Source organism: Cydia splendana, chromosome 16 (assembly GCF_910591565.1).
Source record: "Cydia splendana chromosome 16, ilCydSple1.2, whole genome shotgun sequence".
Classification (NCBI taxonomy): Eukaryota; Metazoa; Arthropoda; class Insecta; order Lepidoptera; family Tortricidae; genus Cydia; species Cydia splendana.
The window spans coordinates 17410649-17434966 of record NC_085975.1 but is presented as its reverse complement, the minus strand read 5'-3'; the positions used below and the strand labels follow the sequence as shown (position 1 = coordinate 17434966).

The window sequence follows — 24318 nt, the reverse complement described above, 5'->3', positions numbered from 1 at the left end:
TTACACTAAAGTAAATCATTAATATTTTATTTAGAATATATCAAGCTTATTTAACTTAATGTCAATTAAAATAAAGTAAATTAAATTTTCAACTTTGTACGTACTAAAATACCAAGACGCTGAATCCCTTTAAATGTGTAAGCTCATAAAGGAAACGTTGAACTTTTAAAAGTAATTCAAAGCCGCTCACTCATTAGTGGCATTACATTTCAACTCGTGGTCACCCATGACCACCCCGCGGGGTAACCGGGTACCCGGTTTACCCACGAGCCGGATACGACACGATAGTTGTTATTTTGGTACCCAGTTATGGTAGTTATACCAGCGATCAGATGATGTACATTTTAGCTTGTATGAGGGTGAGACGACAAATCGGTACCTGGGTATACCCGGGTTATGACGCGGTATTTACGTAATTAACGATATCATAATTATACTATACAAAAAGTTAATTACAGGCCTCTATTTAACCTTTTCGACGCCAACGATGGATATATCCGAACCGCAGGACTATTATATAATCTGTGCCGCAGGTCCAACGCCAACGACGGATTAATCCGTCACAGACCACAGAGCAATATAGACGTGCATATACATTAAGTTCAATTTCAGTTTTGACACATCGGTGACTTGGCGTCCGAGTGACAGCTTTTGAGTTTGACACGGTGTCGAAAACGTAAAAACAGTAGGTACGTTTAATTACATTGAAATACTTAATAGCTACGGGCAATTTCATTTCTCTTCAGGAATTCTTTAACAGAGTAGAAGCATTCTTCTAGAGTTAGACCGTAAAAAGTCTGCAGCGATTTTGATAGCCCACGCAGTGCAAGTGTCATTTTAAACGTCAAACTTCTATGAAATTATGACGTATAAATAACACTTACACTGCGTGGGCTATCAAATCCGCTGCAGACTTTTATTGGTGCGACTATAGCAACCAGCGCGAAAGTTTTTTTTCACACAAAATTCCTGTCACACTTGTCTTATTGTTGAAGTTTACCACAGATTATTAAATGTATTGATTATTGTTTCGTATTAATATAGCTGGTCAAACCAATTTGTCAGTAAAAAGGAACAAACAAAACTATACCCATCCTTTTCTTTTAGGTGCTAGTACTAGTGTAAGACAAAGATAGTATGATTCTCTCTATCTATGTTTGAAATTAGACAGTCCTTTGACACACTATAGTTAAGTTATGTTAGAATAAGTGTTTATATTTGCATATCTTCACTGACAAAGCATGTGTAATTCAATACCTCTGTTGTAAATACCTTTGTAATGACCATGTTTTCAGCAAATAAATTTCTGATTTCTTCTGACCCTTTTTATAACGTTTTCGTATAAACTAAATAATACCTAAAGCCAAGCAAAGCTTCAAATAATAAAACAGAATAATAACATTTTCTAATAAGTTGAAGCTCATTTTCTGCCTTAACTCAACTTGTTTACACCAAGCAATACAATACTAAAACCAATTTTCAAACAGACGACTTTAAACATTTTTTACACTTAGGTACCTTCACACCGCTATTATGGTCTACGTTTAAAAGACTCTTCATTTGTATTTGAGCAACGTAAACTCATATAGGTACAGTCAGTTTCAACAGTAGCGGATGAGACTACGCGTTAAAATCTACTATGCTCTTGGTAGATACTTTTGAAGCGAACGATACATAGAAATATTATGTCTGTTTGTAAAATTGTTACTTTTTACTTACTTACTTACTTTACTTTTGGCCACAGACCAACTCCTATTTGGAATACCTAAAGAATAAGTAAAACGCGCTCCACCCCGCCCGGATTGAAATTACCTCGTCCCGCGGCGGCAGATTGTCTATTTACAGTACCCTCACCTGTACGGCTACCACCAGTTTTGACATTGACATAACGCTCACGTTTACGTAACTTACTTTCTATGCATCTCGCTCGTACTCGCATATGCGAGCAATAGTGGAAGCGAGATGTACAGAAAGTAAATTACGTAGACGTGAGCGTTATGTCAATGTTAAAACTGATGGTAGAGGCTCTCATAAGTTTGTTTTACGTGTGTAAGTGAGTTTAACGCGGCCTTAAACGCTAGCGACTGACGATGACGCCTACAAAACATGTACGAACATGTACAGACAACAACAGCAAGAAAAGAAGAAATCATTAAGTGTGCATCACGAAATGGACACAACCCATTCGGTACACTAAATAAATCAAAATTTTCAACTTTTTAAGTACGAAAATACCAAAACGTGGGTTCTATTCGGAATATATCACTCTCAAACTCGTGGTTAGGATACTGTATCCAAATTTTGAAAATTTCGATTTGTAACAGATCGAAAGAATTTCAGTTCAATAAGCAACGAGATGACGGAAACTTGAAAATGCCGGTGTATTTTGCCAGGTATGGGCACTTACAAATATATAAGTAACAACTTTTCATATCCCAAATTGATTCTGAGTGTACCGACGTCTTCGCAAAAATTATATTTATTTTCCGCCCGTCTCGTCGTTTGTAAAAGGCCGTTCAACCGGGGTGGAATGGACCAATAATTACCCGGTTCAACCGCCGCGAATTGCCGGTTGAACCGCCTGGAATTACGTGCTGAACAGGCGATTTTAACCGGATAAGGAACGTGCGGTCATGTTTTAATGTTCCCTGTTTCGGTACCGGTTAAAATTTTTAACACCTGTTAAAAAACAGTTGAAAGTTAACGTTTGTTCCGTATTCCAATTTTGTTTGGGGTAAATTTAAATTGGTTCAGTATATTTCCAACTATATTTAAGGATGAATTAAGGATGACTCACGTTAGACCGGGCCGTGGCCGGGCCGGAGCTTCCGGAGCTTCGTTTTCTATGGAAAGCACCACATCATCACCGATCAATCGTCATAGAAATTGACATGACGGACGCCTCGGCCCGGGCCCGGTCTAGTGTGAGTCATCCTTAATTCTATTTATGTTTGTTTTTATCAGTAAAAAAATAATTTGATTTATAATCAATCTGAGTCGGGGAAAAGGTGCTTACCTATACTTTTTATCATTATGATTCATGTAATAAGTTCCAATGCTGGGCATAGGCCTCTTCTGATGGATGAGAGCAATTGATTTCAAGACCATTCTACCAGAGTATACGAATTCCGTTCTCTTAATAGGGTTGCCAGATCGAAAGGCGCTATTATCGGGAAAAAAACAATTTTTTTCGGGATTTTGGGACTTAAGTCGGGAAAAAAACATTCAAATTAAAGTACCTAATTGTATTAAAAACAACGATATTTTACATTATTGGCACTACGCTCGACGACAGTTCGGAACTTAAAATTATTGTTTTATAACGTGAAGCTGTTTTTCGGGACAATATTCACTTTGTCGGGAATCGGGAACACATGCTAAAAATCGGGAGATTCCTGCCAAATCCCGACCATCTGGCAACCCTATCTCTTAATCATTGAAATAAATCAGTTTTTTATTCTCTTGAAAATGCGAGTAGAAATCAAACTCAAAATCGGCTCAAAATTGACATGAATAACTCCATAATAAGCGACAGTGTGATAAATGTGTGATTAGTTTGTGCACGTGCGTGTGCTTCACATAAAGGTTCATATTCTTTACTTTTAATATTTAGGGTTCCGTACCCAAAGGATAAAACGGGACCCTATTACTAAGACCCCGCTGTCCGTCCGTTCGTCCGTCCGTCCGTCTGTCACCAGGCTGTATCTCACGAACCGTGATAGCTAGACAGTTAAAATTTTCACAGATGATGTATTTCTGTTGCCGCTATTACAACAAATACTAAAACCAGAATAAAATAAAGATTTAAGTGGGGCTCCCATACAACAAACGTGATTTTTGACCGAAGTTAAGCAACGTCGGGCGGGGTCATTACTTGGATGGGTGACCGTTTTTATATTTATTGGTATTTTCTTTCAGTTTATTTATTTATCTACTTACAATATTTTCCTTTCCTTAAATACTAGTAGTACCTACACGTAAATATAAAGTTGAAACTGAGACAAACACATTCGAATCAACGACCTGGAGCCCAATTCAGACTTAATTTTGATGACATTATGATGTCTTTTCGTTATCATTCGCCTGTGTGTCACGCTCGCGACAACATGTACGAACAAGTGCGAGCGAAATACACGCGCGAAGGACAACAAAATGACATCATTTTGATATCAAAATGCATGTTCGAATTGACTTTCTGTTGCTTTATACGGCTTACTTAAGGGGCCCACAGATTACCAGTTCGCCGGACCAGCCTGTCAGTTGTTCGGAGCTGTCAAATTTTGCGTTTAACTGACAGGCTGATATCGGCCGGCGAACTGGTAATCAGTGGCCCCCTTTATACTGCATATTATCTTTCCTAAATTAAAATTTTCCGTGTAGGAAAGTTAAATAAATTATAAATAACGGTAAACAGCCCAAAAGGCTTTATTTCAAAGAATATTTTTCTCTGTTTAATATTTTATATTTTCCCGCCGTCTCGGGTATAAAAATTCATTAAAGGTTCTGTATTTGTTGTGTTCTTAGGTAAGCTACGCCAAATTTTAATTAAAGGAAGGTGTTTCGCGGCAGAAGATTTTAAATTATTATTGAGATCATTGAAATATTCGATGTTTTAGACCTAATTATTTAGCGGCGTTTCTTTAGCAAGTATGATTACTACTTTATCTGACACACTACAATATGTAGTAACAATACCGATGGTAATTAATTATGTATTTTAAGGGGTTAAATTAAACCAATTCGTGTCCACTCGAGTAGTTTTTTTATTGCAAATCTAAAATATAATTTAAACGACTTGAAATGATATGCTTTATGAAATGAACTTTATGAAAACTAAAGTATCCATTATGCTTAACCAAACATGTTTTGCCAAAGACACGCCAATCCTGTCTGTATGGTGTCGAAGTGCACGTTTCGCCGTTGGTTAACTCTCCTCTAACAAATCTTTAATCAAGTCGACGTAGGGCACAAAGCCGGCCTTCTTGGCCTCGGTCCTGAAGCAAGCGAACATCTTAGCGGCGCGGCTGCAGTCGTCATCAACGTGCTCGTTTTGTTTCTCGCAGTCCGTGTATAAATCTGTTGCTGTGGCAGCTAGAACGTCACCTGTAAGTAAAAGCAGATAGAATTTGCAAAATTAAATATCCACATATATAATCATGGAGCAAAGCCTCGGACAGACAAACAGACATGGCAAAACTCTAAGGGCGATTGTGCACTACAATGAATTCTACTGTCCGGCAGTCCGAGTTTTCATGGTCCGATATGGCATGAAAAGAACGGATGATTGGCTTGTGCACTTGTCCGTCTTTTTACTCGCAGGTGCGGCGCAGTGGCATGAAAAAACGGATGATTGGCCTGTGCACTTGTCCGTCTTTTTACTCGTAGGTGCGGCGCAGTGGCATGAAACACACACCCCCCCCTAGCCCGCCCCCGCCCAGCCAAGCCATGAATAATACTAATTCCAGACGCAGTGCACAAACATAAATACGTTTTTCATAGCTGTCATCTCGGACCGGAAAAAAACTGTCCGGAATGGGGAAAAGTAAAATGTCGGACAGTAAAATTACGTCTAGTGCACAAGCTACTATATACATTTAATGGCGTGCCATATCGGACCGTAAAAACTCGGACTGCCGGACAGTAAAATTCATTGTAGTGCACAATCGCCCTAAGGGTGTCTACAGATCCCTGAAAATAAGTTCAAAACTAAGCTTTACCTTAAAGTTCATCGGTTAGTTACAGTGTTGTTAAGTGGCTAAGTGACCACGGCGGCCCTCTGAATATCACTGTGAATTTCTTTATTTAATAGACGATAAATACAAAATATTTTTACATGATAGCTTTAGAGCAGTTATATATTATTAGAGCGGTCACGGGAGTCCGCTGGATGCGGGTGGCGCAAGAGCGGTCATTGTGGCACTTTTTGGGGGAGGCCTAAGTATGTCCAGCAGTGGACGTCCTCTGACTGATATGATGATGATGATGGTGATAGTTATAGAAGATATTTTTAATATTTTCTTGTTTCATATACTTTTTAAAGTGTGGTTTGTACAGTCACCTGCAATAATATGTTACTCTTTGAAGGCCGCAATAATATGTGACACGCTCTTATAGCTCTACAAATAAGATCGTGTCAGATATTTTTGCGGCCTTGGTTGTGTAACATATTATTGCAGGTGACTGTACTTACTCGGATTTAGCTGCAACATATTTTTCTTAATCTTATTTTGGATTTTTGAAAGTTGATATGACACTCAACGCTATTATAGATCCAATAACAGTATTCGTCAAATTCTCAAAATGTTTCAACCTTTTCTGAGTTCTGAGCAAATACCTACATTATAATATCTGGGGGCACGGCCGTGCCCAGCCAAGACGAGACAAAGGGCAAAAGGCAGTGCATAATTTTTAAAATCTTACCATTTTCAATACTCTTAAGGTAATCTGTCAAACTGTCATATTTCACGTGGTTGTCATCTTCCAGTATGGAGAACTGGTTGGAGGCACAGATGATGGCGCAGCCGATCTCTCTGCGGTCCACATCGAAGTCAAAATCCCAGGTTTGTTCCATTCGTTTCATGATGTCAGTGGTTAATTTGGCCTGTGGGAGAGAAGAGTAATAGTTATTTGTTTCACTCGGGGGCAAAACTGTTGTTTAACCGCTCGTGCTAATATTGATACCTGAGCAAGCGAAAGATTCCAAAATTGGTTAATCGTTGCGAGTGTTTCAAAGCACAAACACAAAATTTTTCACCACACCAACCCGAAGAAAATGATAACTGTAAGATATCAAACAAAATCAAATCCAAATGAATGTTATTTAATATTTATCATTCAAATTCGTCATTTAAAAGTCAATTACCAGCAAACATAAGAAAACAACTCAAAATTTGCATTTGATTACTTGCCTCACATGTGAATAAAATGCAACTTTTCTATCAGTTTTTGAACAATCAAGAGAGCCTTTACCAGTTGGTGTGGTGAAAAAAAAAAACATATTTCTTCTCTTTTTTATATGACATAGTTACGATCTAGTGGGTTAATATGGGTAAAACAGACAGCCCCATGTGCAGAGCGTGCATGGAAGAAGAAAAAACAGTAAAACATATCCTCCTACACTAGGGTGTTTCACATTTGTATGGCAAAAAAAATATTGTGATATTTTTTCTGACTTCGCTCGGTTTCCGGGTCCAGCTTATCTTAAAAGCATATATACCAAATTTTAAGTGAATCGGACATTGTTTAGAGGTTGCGCTGGATGAACAGATACAAAAAAAGTCACAAAAAAGTAATGTAACTCAATATTATTACGAAATAGAACAATACAGTAAGTAGTTGAAACTTATTTGAAAGTAAAACTAAACTTAAAATACAACAGTGTTTACATGCATCCATAACAAAATAAGTAATCATTTAGCTACATAAGCTGAAACCTCTTCTTTTTTTCGCTTAGTAACGCATTTTCTGTGATGCTCGACGACTCTCAGCAAGAACTGTTTTTGCCGTTCATCTTTGACAGAGTCATTAAACTTTTTTATTAAAGCTATACCCCTCTCTGCAATATCGTTGACTACTTTCAGACTATCGACCAAGTCTCTGGTGTTAGGGCTACAATAATGGCTTACATCTTGAACACCAAATAATTCGAAGAACGACCTTGTTTTGGTAGTAACAAAATCACCAAGAGATTTTTCTTCCAATTTCAGACACTTACCATCCAACCTTTTCATTTCTTTTTTATTTGCTGGTTTATTTAAATTCTTGAACATCTTCTGTTTTTCATCTTCTGTGATACGTTCATCCAAAAAAGCTAGTCCTATGTTTATTTCTGACAAATACCAAAGATGTCTCTTGGCCGCCGCAAGAGCACTTTTTTTTACATTTTTATCGGGATAACTGTTTAAAAGCTGTAGCATATCCCAATCATTCTTGGGAGCCCACCGACTTACCACTGCTTCATGCCAAAATCGGACATATATGAGACAGACAAAAAATCCTACTTGTTTCATACCATTCAGCTCTTTTTTTGAAATACCTGGGACATTCATAAGCTGTCGGGTAAACAAGGCAATTTTGAGTCAATAAATGGCCTTTGCCATCCACCTCGCTTGATGAAGAGCTCCTGGCGATCTAAATGGGAAATCTTTTTGAGATCAACCCCCAAGGTATAAAAGTGCTAGCTGCAATAATTCCTTATAATCCTCTCGTGGGCGAGTTCCATTTTCTAACACATTTTGTAGGTATATAATCATTTCTTCGCGGCGATCCTTTAAAAGTTCATGCAGAGATGCATTTACCTCCGTCTTAACAGGTAAATTGGCCCTCTTCCACACTTCTTGCAGTTTAATACTTGTACACTTAGCAGCTTCTGAAAGTGTATGTTTATTTTCTATGTGATGGTACAAAAAAACCAACAAAACTTGTTCCTTAGAAGGAAGTCGAGCGCCCAAAAAATTATCACAAGGAACCTTGTCAAGTAACCAAATTCCACGTCTATTACTCATTTTTAAATTAAAAACTTGCTTCAATATAAAAACTACTTATTCAAATCACTTTTACACCACCTACTACAAAAAGTTACATAAGTTTTGTTTCTACCCTCTACTGCACCTATATTAACTTCTATAGACAAAAGTTGCCACAGAGCGCAACCTCTAAATATTGTCCGATTTCCCTGATTTTGGGTATATGGGCTCTGTATAGGTGTAGAACCAAGAAGAAAAGCGAAGTCAAAGAAAAATCAAAAATTTGGAAAAATGAAACACCCTATCCTACACTGTAAACAGGTAGAAGTATACAGGAACCAATACCTAGCGACTCCGTGCACACTGAAGGCGGTAGTTAGCAACCTGAAGACATTGCTAGGTTTCATGGAGGAGCTGGGGTGGCTAGAGTAGTTGCTACCTCCCTAATTATTGCAGGTGACTAAATAAACAACCTGTAGGTATATGGCCTTGATTTGCCTTGCGTCCTGACCGCAGCCTTAAGGATGACTCATAGTCCGGTGGCCGGCTGCATGAAACAAACCTCATCAAAAAATAGAATATACCTACCCAGTAGAGGTACCTGACATTTAGTAGCTTCCAACGCACTTGGTCGGCCTAGGCTTAACCTGGCAGATTTTGTACAAATGGCAAAAACGTTGGACAAAAATTCATCAAAAAAAACCTCATCGAAAAATAGAATGAAACTTGTATGGTAGTATACCTGACCTTGAGGACAGTAAAAATAAAGTGGTCGGCCTCACCTTAGCCTGGCAGTTTTTGCAGTCCGACCAGATTTATTGGGTCACGTGAGAGCTACAATTTACCTCGTCGAAAAATAGAATGAAACAAACGGATTATAATAGCTAAAATAAGCCTGTTGACGTATGTCTTGGTCGGCCTCACCTTAACCTGGCAGTTTTTGCAGTCCGACCAAATTTATAAAAAAATCTTAAAAATGTTTTTATCGAAAAATCGTATGAAACTGGTATGGTACGATGGCTGCCTTTGAGGACAGTAAAAAAAAAGTGGTCGGCCAAATCCTGTGTGCGGCCAAAGCCTGTTGACGTATGTCTTGGTCGGCCTCACCTTAGCCAGGCAGTTTTTGCAGTCCGACCACATTTATAAAGAATAATAATTTCTATATTGAAAATATGGTTTCTTCGCAGCTTGAACTTAATAATGCTAACTGAAAAAAGTCATAAGTAAATGAGTCCATGGAGGTCTTAGAGGGCTTTAAAAAAAAAGAAAACATTCAGTTCAAATTTTATTCATAAATCTATCTAATATCTAAATAACGTTTTCTAACTACTGACGTGGTTTCAGAGTAACACTTACGTTGAGATGATGTCTCACAGATGTCAAAAATAAAAAGGTTTTCATCGATTTTTGACAAGTTTTGAATCGTATATCCTACTTTTCCACTACAGATAGAATGAGGAGGCATAACTGACATTTTATCACGCCAGGTGGCGCCTCCATAGTGGAGTTGCTGTCACTGTCAAATCACATACATTGTTTCCAATAAATTGTAAACATTCTCCTTTTTTAACCGACTTCCAAATCCCAAAGGAGGAGGTTATCAATTCGGTTGTATGTTTTTTTTCTCCACAATACTGCAATAGTGTGCGACAAATTGTGGAAATATACCTATAGGATCTCCCTTTTATCCCAAGGACCCGATATGCATAAATCGGTGAGAAAAAGCTTTGAGTACCAAAAACTAAGGCAAATGACAAAGACCGTTTGTGTAGGCTGCATTTTAAGGAAGATAAATATTTTGGAAAGAGTAAATACACAGGTAAGCTAAGTTTTAACGAAGTAGTACATAATGGCTTGGCCACACATGCTGTATTCCATACGCATCATGACTTTGTGTACCTATCTGATGGGCGGGCGTATATGAAACGCCTTCTTGTACATGCAGGTTATCCAGGTATACACCAAAGCTTAGTTTTCAATCGAACACTTGTAATATAAGAGGAAAAACGGCACGTGAGCCTTCCAAAATTTTAATAAACGGTAAAATACACAAGATAACCTCACATATATTAAGTGATTATCTTTGCATCGAATCAGCCTTTTTTCCATCAACTGTAGAATTTCTCCTTCGAAGCTCGGTTTGTAGAAAAGAAATTCCCACCTTTTACCAGTGGTAACTACTGGGAATAAAAATTCCCAGTAGGTCCCACCAAACCGAGTTGGTGGTATAACTACTAGGATTTTTTTTCCCTGTAGTTACCAGTGGTAAAAGGTGGGAAAATAATTCCCAGTAGTTACCACTGATAAGAACTTGGTGGTAACTAGTGGGAATAACCCTTTTATTGTTAATAATTACTGTTAATCATAATCATCTTCGGATTCGAAGTCTGACGAACTTTACCCAGACTCCGACTTACGAGTCGAAGAAATAACAATAGATATATTGTTATTTCTTCGACTCGCAAAGGCGTTATGTGTCCTTCAAACCATTTGATCTTATACATTTCATTTCTTAATGTCCAGCCACAATGTGTTGCATCAAATTAGATGCAAGTGGATTCTGCCGCACACTGCCACATTGAATTTATGAAAGCCGTCCGTAACAAGCCATACGTCAACAGGTTTATTTTAGTTATTATAATCCGTTTTTTTTTTCATCCTATTTTCGATGAGGTAAATTGTAGCTGTCACGTGGTACCACAAATTTGGTCGGACTGCAAAAACTGCCAGGCTACGGTGAGGCCGACTAAGCCATACGTCAACAGGTTTATTTTAGGTATTATAATCCGTTTGTTACATTCTATTTTTCGATGAGGTAAATTGTAGCTCTCACGTGGTACCACAAAATTGGTCGGACACAGGAACCTGCCAACACAGGATTTGGCCAACCACTTTTTTTTTACTGTCCTCAAAGGCAGCTATCGTACCATACAAGTTTCATACGATTTTTCGATAAAATTTTTTTGATGTTTTTTTTATAAATTTGGTCGGACTGCAAAAACTGCCAGGTTAAGGTGAGGCCGACCAAGACATACGTCAACAGGCTTATTTTAGCTATTATAATCCGTTTGTTTCATTCTATTTTTCGATGAGGTAAAATTGTAGCTCTCACGTGGTACCACAAAATTGGTCGGACACAGGAACCTGCCAACACAGGATTTGGCCGACCACTTTTTTTTTACTGTCCTCAAAGGCAGCCATCGTACCATGCCAGTTTCATACGATTTTTCGATAAAACATTTTTGATGATTTTTTTATAAATTTGGTCGGACTGCAAAAACTGCCAGGTTAAGGTGAGGCCGACCAAGATATACGTCAACAGGCTTATTTTAGCTATTATAATCCGTTTGTTTCATTCTATTTTTCGATGAGGTAAATTGTAGCTCTCACGTGACCCAATAAATCTGGTCGGACTGCAAAAACTGCCAGGCTAAGGTGAGGCCGACCACTTTATTTTTACTGACCTTGAGGTCAGGTATACTACCATACAAGTTTCATTCTATTTTTCGATGAGGTTTTTTTTGATGAATTTTTGTCCAACGTTTTTGCCATTTGTACAAAATCTGCCAGGTTAAGCCTAGGCCGACCAAGTGCGTTGGAAGCTACTAAATGTCAGGTACCTCTACAGGGTAGGTATATTCTATTTTTTGATGAGGTTTGTTTCATGCAGCCGGCCACCGGACTCGTGTCCGGGCCAGAGCTCCCAGAGCGACCTTTACTCTCAAATAATGCAACTGAATTCTATTATCATTTATAACAGAAACACACCAATAGAACCTTTACATTACTTATTGAATCTTCACAAACATCCCAAAAATACAAAACTGTACCTACCTCGTCCCGACAACCCTCCATAGCTTTTATAAATTTCCCGGCGACGCGGCTCATGGCGATGGACTTCTCCGAAGTCGCCTCCATCTCCGCAGCAGCCAGGACCAAAGCAAGAACTATCCAGCACAGCGCCATTTTGAAAACAGTGACCATTCGTCGCCATCACGCCTTTTTATAGCACATAGATTTGTTTTTTCTGTATCAATGATTACTTTACTGATTTATTTATGAGTAATCTTGATGTGATCTGTTTTATAATGCAGATATGCCAGATATGTCATTAAGAGTATTTTTATTTACATTATATATCTGAGAAGATCTGTTATGGACTCTAAATAGATGAGCATAGGTGTCACTTTCGTGCTACATACAGATAGCAGGCGTGAGTGAATTATGTACCTATTTAATGTAATGTTTGATATTCGTAATTAGTGTCCGTATAAATAAATTAATATAACATAAATCTGTATAAAATGAAGGTGAAAAGACAGCATAATAATGTTTTTCACGACATAAAAATTAATCGCTACGACATATTTTCTTGTCTTTCCCATCACGGAACAATGGCGTGCGCGGAGCCGAAGCCAACACGTAGAGTAATAAAGTATACGTAATAAAATAGGTTTATTATTTTTACTAAATATATCAAGCTCAGAACGAGAATGACAAATCATTTGTGACGTTTTCAACCAAAAGGTACCACATTGTCGGTTGTCGATAAGGTTGATTTCAAATTAAACCTATATGATATTAGCGCTTTATTGACCACAGACAATAAGTACCCTTTTGATTGAGAATGGCACATTTTTAGTGTTCCGTCCAAAACTTTGTTCACGGAACACTTATGGGATCACTTCGGTCTTGCAAATCAGTTAAATGCGTTTTTCTCAGAGACCGTTTGACGTAGATACCTAAAATTTGTAACAGTTATAGCAATTACCACCACTCATATTGTAAATTAGTCAAAACTGCTTATTTCTTATTTAAGGGGTTTTTATTTGTAAGAATCGTGTGGGGTACCATTAGAAAGCTTGCAAAAAATTGAGTCGATGGACTGATTTTGACTTCATTTTAGAGTGCAATAGTTTCGATAAAAAATGCATTTAAAGTTGCAAGTTTTCATACAAAAATTTTCACCTCTGTCCTGGCGATTTTCGCGAAACCTATAGCTAACAGGCAGCTGACCAGTCAATACCCAACTTAAAGAAGTATGGAGACGGCGGGAAAATTATCAGGTTAACTTTATCTTTATTAGTTTTTCAACTGCAGCCTGATCTTTTGTTGCTTAGGGCTAGCTAACTAATGCTTACACTGGTCATTTCATACCAGGATTCGAAGTAGTTTCAGCGAGAAAGATACTTAGTTAAAACTTTGGCATTTAAATTTATAACTTATGTCTTTGACACAAAGTTTAATTCTGCTTGCTTATTTTTGTGGGATATTTAATTTTTTCTGAATAGTATGAGAGAGATCTACAAAATACAACCTTATTATTATTGCAAATAAGTTTTAATTTCGAACGGGCTTCGAATCTCAATGTGCTCAGTATTAAGAATCATATTTATTATTGCAGTTTATCTGAAAAAATTCAAATTAAGAATTCCGTTCTTCATTGTCGTTGTGTTTTTTTTTTCACAATAGGGCACATAGAGTTAGTAAGGCGTATACGTATAGAGATAATAAAGTAATTTAATATTTATTAACAGCTGTGGCCTCATCTATAGATTGTATTGAGAGTATCTGATTCGTCGAAACAATATAGGTCAGTTGTTCTACATTGAAACAATCGGACACAGTGTAACTTTGCGATATCTCGGAAACTAGGTGTTACCAGCTAGTGCCGTCTGTCAAGCAAGGGCAGGCTCAGGGACCCCCAGCACCTCCCCAAAACAGGAGCGCGCCTCGGAGAAGGAGCACGCTGCTACGAGCATTATTGTGAATTCGTGCAACAAAAGTAAATTTTTTCATTTAAGTTTCGCGATTTTTTACCAAGATATAGACTCGAGTTTGGCGTTTTTTAAGTTTTTGTTATGTTCTATGTGTATTAAAGTTTATTTGGAGCTAAATATTTTTAAATTTCTTTCACTCTTTGGTGCAGTTTTTATTAATTGATTAAAAAAACACCCCCTAGTCGCACAATGAAACATTTTTATGTAGTATACAATGAAACATGATGTTCACTGAACACCAGTACCAGCACACAATGAAACAAACTCATTATTTTTTTAAATAATTAAAACCTATGTGCTAAATTTGTGAAACTAAAATACCATGAAAATTGGTAATAATTTGTCTATCATATGACAAAATATAAGATATAACACTTTAAACTCTCGCGTTTTGTACACATATTTAATTGCACAAACGGGTCTACCGCGATATAATTTCATTGTTTTTACCTTTAATTCCGACGTTTCAGCTGAGTTGCACCAGCTGTGGTCACGGAAAGACTGACGTCCCAACAAATGTCAACAGAGATATTAATAAAACACCACTAAACTACCCGAAATTAGTTTATAAAAATGTTTGAGGTAGACAAAGAAATTGCAGCTACCCGTTAAAGTTTAATGCTTATTGTCCACGGCACGACACGCAACACTCACAGTATCCGTACACTGGTCCGAAGATATATCCGCTGGTTTCAACATTTGAATCACTGGTCCCCAAGTAGACGATAATTTGTACCCGTCCTCTCGGTAAAGGTAAAAACAATGAAATTATATCGCGGTAGACCCGTTTGTGCAATAAAATATAAGATACTTAACTTTAGGAATGGCTGAGATAGGATGGCTTATATGTTGAATGTTTCATTGATGGCAAGGTTAAGGACACATGTCTTACATTGAAACAGTCGTGTATAAACACTATGTTGCAAGAAAGTGTATGAAATCAAGCATGGAGATGCTCAAAACCCTCCCGCGTCTACCTAGTTGGCAATCATGCTCCGTGGACATAAAAGGCGCCTTTTTCGCAGCATGCCGTACCTGCCGACCAGATTTTCGATTCACAATGAAACTCAGGTGTGTGTACAATTAAACAAGTCTTTCGCTTTTAGATATTTCAGCAATCTTATAATGATTCCATATGTCGGAAACCTTTTAAATAACTAATTTCAGCCTACCACTATTTTCTCCTTTCCTTTTTCATTAATTGAGTGAAAGCATATATGTATTAATGTCACTTATTTATTACACCGTTTCAATGTTTATTAACCATGTTTCATGGTAGACTATAATTATTACATTTGTTTCACTGTAAAAATCAGAGTGTTTCATTGAAAACATGCACAAGTACACAATGAAACAAAACTCATTTTTCAAAAAAAGGCTTATAACACAGTATTAGAGGTCATCTGCTTCCAGAAATATATACAGCCTTTGATTTGTAAATCAATGTATTCTGCTTTTCCAATTAATTAAACTTATATTATTTTAACAAAGAACCAGCCGTTACCCCTCGATCATCCTTCCTCTCCAGAATACCCGCCTGTTATATTTTTATTAAAAATCAATTCTTACCCACATTTTATTTGTTTTATTTTTAAAGATCGCCAGTGTTGCTAACAGACGGCCATTCTGTTGTAGGAATGTCCCCATTCCGGTTAATGCTCGGCCATTCTACACAAGGCGTATGGCCTCATACAATTATTTTATATCTCTTAACAATCAAGAATTTATTTACAATAAACACATTAACAAAACTAGTATTCCAAAATGTAACTTTAATCTTATACAATACATCATTAATCAATCAAATCAAAAAAATCAAAGCATTTATTTTCAGGCTGCTAAGGCCCACAGATACATACCTTATAAACTAACATATATGTATATACAATTATAAAAAAGTTAAATACTAAAAAATCATTTTCGTGACGCAGTTTTCTGTTGCGGCGTCACTTGCTCTGGTGTAGGATTCGGCAGATTCCCACGGACCCGCCGAAATATCACACCCTTCGGCCAGAAGTCCGTGTTCGCGATGGCTTCCAGCAGCGGCCGCGGCACGCGCACCACAAACGAGCGGAAGTGCACGTAATGACGCGATCGCAGCTGGAACACTTTCAACTCGTAACGGGTGTTCTTGCGCAGATATTCCACCACATCGTCAGCCGTGGCAGAAACATGCAGGCGCGATACGTATAGCGCCGTATTCGGCGTGGCAGCCCTCAGTCCAGATGCAATATCTGGCTCCGCTGTGCCACACTGGCTCTTGCGAGGCGCCTTGCGCGGCCGCCTCTCCTTCGACGCCTGCGTGAATCCTTTTTCGGCAGGCTTTAATAAGCATATAAAAAACTAAAATGAAATAAAACTTTCTATGGCAATGTATCACTTTGATATAACATAACGTTCATTATGCAAGCAATTATTTCAGAAATTGCACTCATCATCGTCGATTTAATCACACAATTCTTCAGCGTAGACGTCGCTTCTTTGCAAGTGTGCACGTCACCGTCGACGAGATCACGCACTCCTTCTTATGTGTACACGTCACCGTAGATGAGATCACACACTCCTTATGTGTACACGTCACCGTAGACGAGATCACACACTCCTTCTTATGTGTACACGTCACCGTAGACGAGATCACACACTCCTTATCTCATGTGTATCCGTCACCGTAGACAAGATCACACATACCTTCTTTGTTTTTAATGTGTATCCGTCACCGTAGACAAGATTACACATACCTTCTTTTTTTTTTTAATGTGTGTCCGTCACCGTAGACAAGATCACACATACCTTCTTTGTTTTTAATGTGTATCCGTCACCGTAGACAAGATTACACATACCTTCTTTTTTTAAATGTGTGTCTGTCACCGTAGACAAGATCACACATACCTTCTTTTTTTTTTAATGTGTATCCGTCACCGTAGACAAGATCACACATTCCTTACTCACGTCACCGTAGACGAGATCACACATTCCGTCTTATGTGTACACGTCGCCGTAGACGTGAGGACACACTCCAAACACTGAAAATAAACTCATGTCAGTTACAACTGGTAATACAATTAGTAGCAGACTACTAACAATTTCTTTTTCGTCATTTCTCCACTCAACAGTAAATAACCATTTCATACCGAACAATAAAATGAGGATAAGGTTATGATTCCACATTTAGCGTCAAACCTCCACTTTAATTTGCCTCACCAAACGTTTTTCATTTTCATTTTTAAATGTTGCGGCATTGAAACAACTAGCATTTACTGCATAACAATTACAATTTATAGAATACCATAGAAACTCAGTCCCATTACTGTGTTTTTCCTCACAAGCCTGATAACAATTTACCTCAATTTTTAACACTCAAATAGAGAAATATTGTTGTTCATGGTGATCGGAATATAGACACTCCAAAAGATAATTCATCTACAAAGGAGCTATCAAGTATAATGAGAAGTTTTAACATGGCAATGCACACAAAAGCACCAACCAGGATCCATGCATTAATGTGTGCGTAATGCTAACTGACACCCACCAACTTGAATTATCAGATTATGACCTGTCACCTCAAACATCAATGAAATCAAGACTGGCACGACCCGGATTGAACCGAAAAGGATTTATTGTTGATTCAACATTCGAAAGCTTCATGATAGCATAAAGGCTCCGAGGCTCTCTTCTTTTGAGAAGCTATTAGCTCGAACAACGCTCAGGAAGCGTTTAATTATCCTGTGTCTTATTCAGACTTTTTCCGATCTGTGTTTTCCCATCATTATCATCATCATCATCATCGACAAAAGGGAATCAAGAGGTTATCTGCCAAGCAATAAACTCTTCAAAAATATGGCAAGATATTAAAAAAATGTATACACAAATTGCAATAGCAAATATATATGTATCTTCTAACAATAATACACAAATGTAAAGCAACCTGGAATGTCATATACCCACGCAGGTACCAAATTTAGATCAGACAACAGATATAATTACTTTAAAAATGAATTATAAGATCTACCAATAATAATTAGTAAGATATAGGTAATGTACTATCCTACATTAATCATTTTATCGATTAAGTAATTTCAATAAGTTAACAACCAAACTAAATGTTGAGAATAGTCCACAATACGATGCTCTTAATGCCAACAGTAGTTGAGGAATAGTAAAACCTTTGGTACTGACGATATTTCAACCGAACCAGTGAAGTCAGGCAGGTTATTTTTAAGCAGACCTCTTGCTCATGTACATTTATCCTTCAGTCAAGGCCCCCTCCCAGAACAGCTTAAAGCTTCGTTTGACGATCTTAAAGTAACGATCCCAACAATTACAGATCGCAGTTTTACAGTGTAATTACAGCACAACAGTGATTGTCCCAATAATATCAAAATTAATAGAAAAAGCTTTTTATTAACAAAAGACAATAATAACCTCCTTACTAAACATGACATTTCACACCCTGACCAATTTGGGTTCCGTAAAGGACCAAATCCAGAATTGGCTTGTCTTGAATGTGTCAAATTTGTGACTCAAAACTTCAATAAGTCACCGATTATGGAAATTTTCCTCGACATGACAAAAGTATCTGACTCAACTGATCATGCCGAGCATCTCAATAAATTATATGCTAATGAAACTTAGACGCCAGGCAAATGATTGACTTAAATCTTACCTAGCCAACAGAATGCAGTGCACGCAAATCAGCAAACTTGTTAAAACTAACAACCAAATTAATCACTGATCACCTCTTTGTAACGATAGTTTCTAAAGTAGGTGCTACACTTATTTATTACTTAAGGGGGGAAGGGGAATTTTTTCATTAATGATATTCAGATGGCGATACAACTATAATTTCAGCCAGTGGTCAAGATCAAAGTATGTATAAAACAGATGTTTATAATGCCCCATCTGATACTAAATATTGGATAGGAAATTAATAAGCTTCTCATTAAGCTCAGAAAACACAACCCATGCAATTCACCTATATGGAACAATACCTCGACAGCCCAACACTCATATAAATGACTATGCATTTCATAAAACAGGTAACATAAATTAAGTTCTTTGTTTAAATTTCAATTCATTTTTAAATTGGAAGGACCATAACCACTCTGTCACAATGTTCAAGACTTGACCATTTCGTCTTGGCCTGCAAAAACTACGACTATCTGCTTCCTACGAAGCAGTCCCCATGGCCCATCACGGCCACGTCTCATCATACTTTAGCAAATGCTCCTATGGGGATCAGTTGTAAACCACTATTTAAATATTACTGTAAATCTGGCTTGTATGTATGTATATACTCAAAATCTGTAATTTTCAAAAATCATATCCAAAATATTTCCAAGACCTTATGATATGTGCTCCGTCAACCCAAGAGCACAATATCTCACACCATCCACGCTGCATGACAGACATGCAGAAAAAATGCTTATATAAAGATATACAATAACCATACCCGTTCACACAATCACCCGGGGCCATAAGTTTAACAAACTTTTATTGGACCGGTCTCCAGATCACTGCTTTTATAATACTCGCAACATTACCTACTGATTATGTTGCTCATAAGGAGCGAACCAACTTTTTTTTTTTTTTACTATTTGTAGGTACTCGCTGTGTGATAACTAAATGTTACTTTGTTTCAATTCCTGCTGTCTATGATACCCCTTGGTGGTATAGTTATTAAGTATACCTATTCTTTAATGCTCATTTATGTTTGCCATTTTGGCTCATGTACCTCGTAGTTTTATAAATGTAACTATGTTAATTTCTTATTAACGGTGTACTGCATGCCGCCTGTAAACAGCTGAAGAAGGTGAAACGATTACACACTGAACCCAAGACACTTATTGTACCCTTTTTCTGCTAATAAATCATTTCTATTTGTACTCTCTTTTACTACTACGTTCGAACGTCTCATTTAACCTGTCAGCATCATTTCGATAGTATGATGGGAAGATCATGAGTATTTTATTTTCCATTTTTGTATTATCGTTCGTAAGGCTACCCTGTGACAGCTTGAAGCGAAATCCAATGGAGAAATAAAAAGAAACATTATAGTGCTCATCAGCGTCATCAGCAGACTTATGATATCGGAACCAATCATACCGTCAATAACTAGATACATACATGTACCATTAACAAAACTTTACAGGACCTGATACTGGACCATACTGGGCATATCTATCCAAAAAAATAACAGTCTTCTAATTGTGGTCCACCGCATGTAATTTCCGAAAATCAAATTTCATTCGTGAAGTTCGGTTTTAAGTACTTATGGTGCTAACATTCGTTCAAAATTGAGTAAAGCTATGCATTTTTATTCAGTATTTACGTCCTAATTTACATGGCGCTATATGTTCAGCTTGTAAGTTAGTCTCTAATAACATATAAGGTGTACTAAGGTACTGGTCTGGACAGCGCTCGTCCGCGACTACGTGACCCACAACCGCGACTAACAACTTCTCTATTCAACTGCAAGTGACACAAAGGAGCCAAGCAACGATTGCAATACAAGGAGCTACAAAAGACTTTTTATCGCCCGCTCAGAAGCCAAAGTGCAAATTGCAGCCGCCTACAACTCACATAGAGCCACAACACCAGCTGCCCAACACGCATTATACGAGTAGCAGCAAAACAGCTACTGTAAGTTAAAGCTATAGCTGAACCTCTTAACCAGTTTTATGTCACCTCAGCCTGGCTAAGCTAAGACTATGCAACCATTTTACAGCCATTCTATGTCTAAAGGTTATAAAGTAGGTGCTGAGTGTCGCCTAATTGTCTGCTGGGTTTGTATTTACACATTTGATCCTCAAAACAAACCTGATCGACTGATACATTAATTAAAAATTGTCATCCCCATTACTAAATTATTCATTGAAATATCAGCTTTATTGTGCAGACAAACGATGCAAGTTGTAATGACCTTACTGTATAAGATGTAAATTGTAACGTTAGTCTACCATACATTTCTATATTGATCAAGCTCACCGATCGCTGCATCACGGAAAACCCAAATAATGCTGATCCTCATTCACGTGTAATGGCCGTATATCACATGGGGTCAATTAACATTGGACCGGGCGTGAAGGCGAAAACAAGCGTTTCGTAAATTGCTAATATCTTGTAGTCTGCACTTGATATTTAGTGGGTAGTTTTCTTTTTAGCTTACTCGTAAATAATCTTACTAAAATCACTGAATGATATAAACAATCTATAATAGTCTATATACCCATCTTAAAACTTAGTCGTGTTTGTTATATTACAACACATATCTCGAGAACAGCTGACCCATTTTCATGGTTTTACTGTTTCATTTGTCTCCATCGGAATATCAGATAAACTATTTAAACAGTTAGAAATATTAGAACAAATTAAATTATTTTTCTGAAAATATTTTAATTTGTTTTTATGTAGGCCTTGGTAACTTTCTCAGTATCTGACATTTATTTCAGTTAATACCTATTAAAATAGATGTAAACAAAATTATAAAAGTAATTCATTGCCATAAAATTGCTCCTAGGTTAGTCCGACACGAAATTGTAGAAAATGATTGAGGGCGCCACTGCGCTTTAACAGACAACACATGATGCAACACGGGTCCATCCATCTCCTTTTGCCGCATAAGTTCGTCCTTCTCGTTGTTTGACGTTGACATATATAACTTTACATCGTAATTCAAACATGTACAATAGATAAATTTGATCATAAAATCACGTATTTCATTAATAATTGTACATCATCTCTGCGTGATTTATCAATATAAAATTATTTATTAAGAAATACTTTTCCAAAAACATCTTGAATTCAGATCACAATCCATCAACATGCAATTTCGGGCCAATCGCCTTTAAAACATGTTTAATGTTATCTTCCGAGTTTAATTACATTTTGTTTTATTGAATTTGATGCTTACTATTTTTTTTCTTCATTTAATTAACTAAGTTGACACAGAAATATTTTAAAATAAAAATAATTATTTACACTGTTAGTCGGTCGGTGCGAAGTTTGCCGGGTCAGCATATAAAAGCCGAAACTAAGTTCACCTGAAAGGTAGCACGAACAGTCGAATCGAACACGACATTCACTGACAACGACATACGAAGTCGCCGGGTCAGCTAGTTAAATCATATTGTGGTACTTTATGGCTGATAAAAGAAACACTTACCCATAACACCATCATCATTATAAAATGAATACTTTTAATAAACACAGGATAACCAAGGGGGAACCTTAAATGATTTTATAATAACATAATTATGTACCTACACCTATTGCGTAATGTACCAGTTATCTGTTTAAGGGAAGAAATCCCAAATCATTTGAGACCATTTTACATAAGTATTTACTGGATAAGAGTTACCGTTCACTGCAAGAGTTTTTTTTTGGTGATCCTCCCGGAATAAATAGTACTTGAAACTGCATAATACTATTATTAACTCTTTTTTTTTTTATACATAGTTTATTAAAATGTCTGTACAGTATAGTTTATAAGGTTAATACTTAATACTTATGTATAAGTATGTAAAAGACAAATTGATGTGCCCTTACAGGGTACTTAAAAGTCTTATATTGGCAATAAAGATGTTTGAAGTTGAAGTTAATCGCTTATCAAAATCGTCAATTCGTAAAATAGGTAACAAATATTAATCAGAAAAACCTTTATTCCTTTATTTTTGTAATCTCAATACTTGTACCAGTTGTACCCTGTACAATGATTGTATATATTTTTTTTATAATTTACTGGCACTACTTACATATGCCACTAATATTGTATTAGTGTATAGTTATTTTACACTACTCCAATATTATTTAATACAAGTGATATTCCAAATTGTAGGCGTGTAGTTGTTAAAATTTGTATGTAATCAAAATTAACACATACCTGAGGTTCTGTAAACGTTCTTACCACTTCGGATATATTAGAGGTCATCTGCTTCCAGAAATATATACAGCCTTTGATTTGTAAATCAATGTATTCTGCTTTTCCAATTAATTAAACTTATATTATTTTAACAAAGAACCAGCCGTTACCCCTCGATCATCCTTCCTCTCCAGAATACCCGCCTGTTATATTTTTATTAAAAATCAATTCTTACCCACATTTTATTTGTTTTATTTTTAAAGATCGCCAGTGTTGCTAACAACAGGAACTGTTACAGATAAGTAGAAACCAAGAATGCCATATGATAGCCAACGAAATTGTTTATCTTCATACGAAATGTCACACTCATAACTTTAAAAACACCAGAGATAGAAAGCCTTGAACTTTTAGTGTTTCATTGATCAACAAGTTACCCTACACAATATTCCTTTTTATTAAGTACCATTACATTTATGTATTAATTGTATATAATTAATATAATTATGTATTAATTGTATACAGTACTTATGTATATTTTTGAATGGATCGGTGAGCAACCAGATCCCGTCCTATTACGAAAAAATAATTTTGGAAGACGTTTATAGTAGGGTAACTTGTTGATCAATGAAACACTAAAAGTTCAAGCCTTTCTATCTCTGGTGTTTTTAAAGTTATGAGTGTGACATTTCGTATGAAGATAAACAATTTCGTTGGCTATTATATGGCATTCTTGGTTTCTACTTATCTGTAACAGTTCCTGTGTTATAAGCCTTTTTTTGAAAAATGAGTTTTGTTTCATTGTGTACTTGTGCATGTTTTCAATGAAACACTCTGATTTTTACAGTGAAACAAATGTAATAATTATAGTCTACCATGAAACATCGTTAATAAACATTGAAACGGTGTAATAAATAAGTGACATTAATACATATATGCTTTCACTCAATTAATGAGAAAGGAAAGGAGAAAATAGTGGTAGGCTGAAATTAGTTATTTAAAAGGTTTCCGACATATGGAATCATTATAAGATTGCTGAAATATCTAAAAGCGAAAGACTTGTTTAATTGTACACACACCTGAGTTTCATTGTGAATCGAAAATCTGGTCGGCAGGTACGGCATGCTGCGAAAAAGGCGCCTTTTATGTCCACGGAGCATGATTGCCAACTAGGTAGACGCGGGAGGGTTTTGAGCATCTCCATGCTTGATTTCATACA

At 36.8% G+C, this 24318-nt stretch overlaps 1 protein-coding gene and 1 long non-coding RNA gene across 2 annotated transcripts in view; both read right to left on the bottom strand.

The window, feature by feature from the left end:
• LOC134798468 (uncharacterized) overlaps window positions 1–24318 on the bottom strand; it is a 350482-nt gene that overhangs the window by 231958 nt on the left and 94206 nt on the right. The window lies entirely within an intron of this gene.
• Window positions 4756–12427, bottom strand: LOC134797922 (general odorant-binding protein 2-like). The gene is made up of 3 exons (XM_063770266.1): window positions 12300–12427; window positions 6421–6601; window positions 4756–5103 (listed from the first exon to the last, which is right to left on the bottom strand). The coding sequence occupies exons 1-3, from the start codon at window positions 12381–12383 to the stop codon at window positions 4925–4927; spliced, it is 444 nt and encodes a 147-aa protein (XP_063626336.1). The 5' UTR covers window positions 12384–12427; the 3' UTR covers window positions 4756–4924.

Coding starts and splice junctions, on each gene's coding strand:
- LOC134797922 (XM_063770266.1), bottom strand. CDS start 12,383: ATGGAGGCGACTTCGGAGAAGTCCATCGCCATGAGCCGCGTCGCCGGG. Junction 6,602..12,299: donor TGGAGGGTTGTCGGGACGAG/GTAGGTACAGTT, acceptor TCTCTCCCACAG/GCCAAATTAACCACTGACAT. Junction 5,104..6,420: donor CCTTAAGAGTATTGAAAATG/GTAAGATTTTAA, acceptor TTTTACTTACAG/GTGACGTTCTAGCTGCCACA.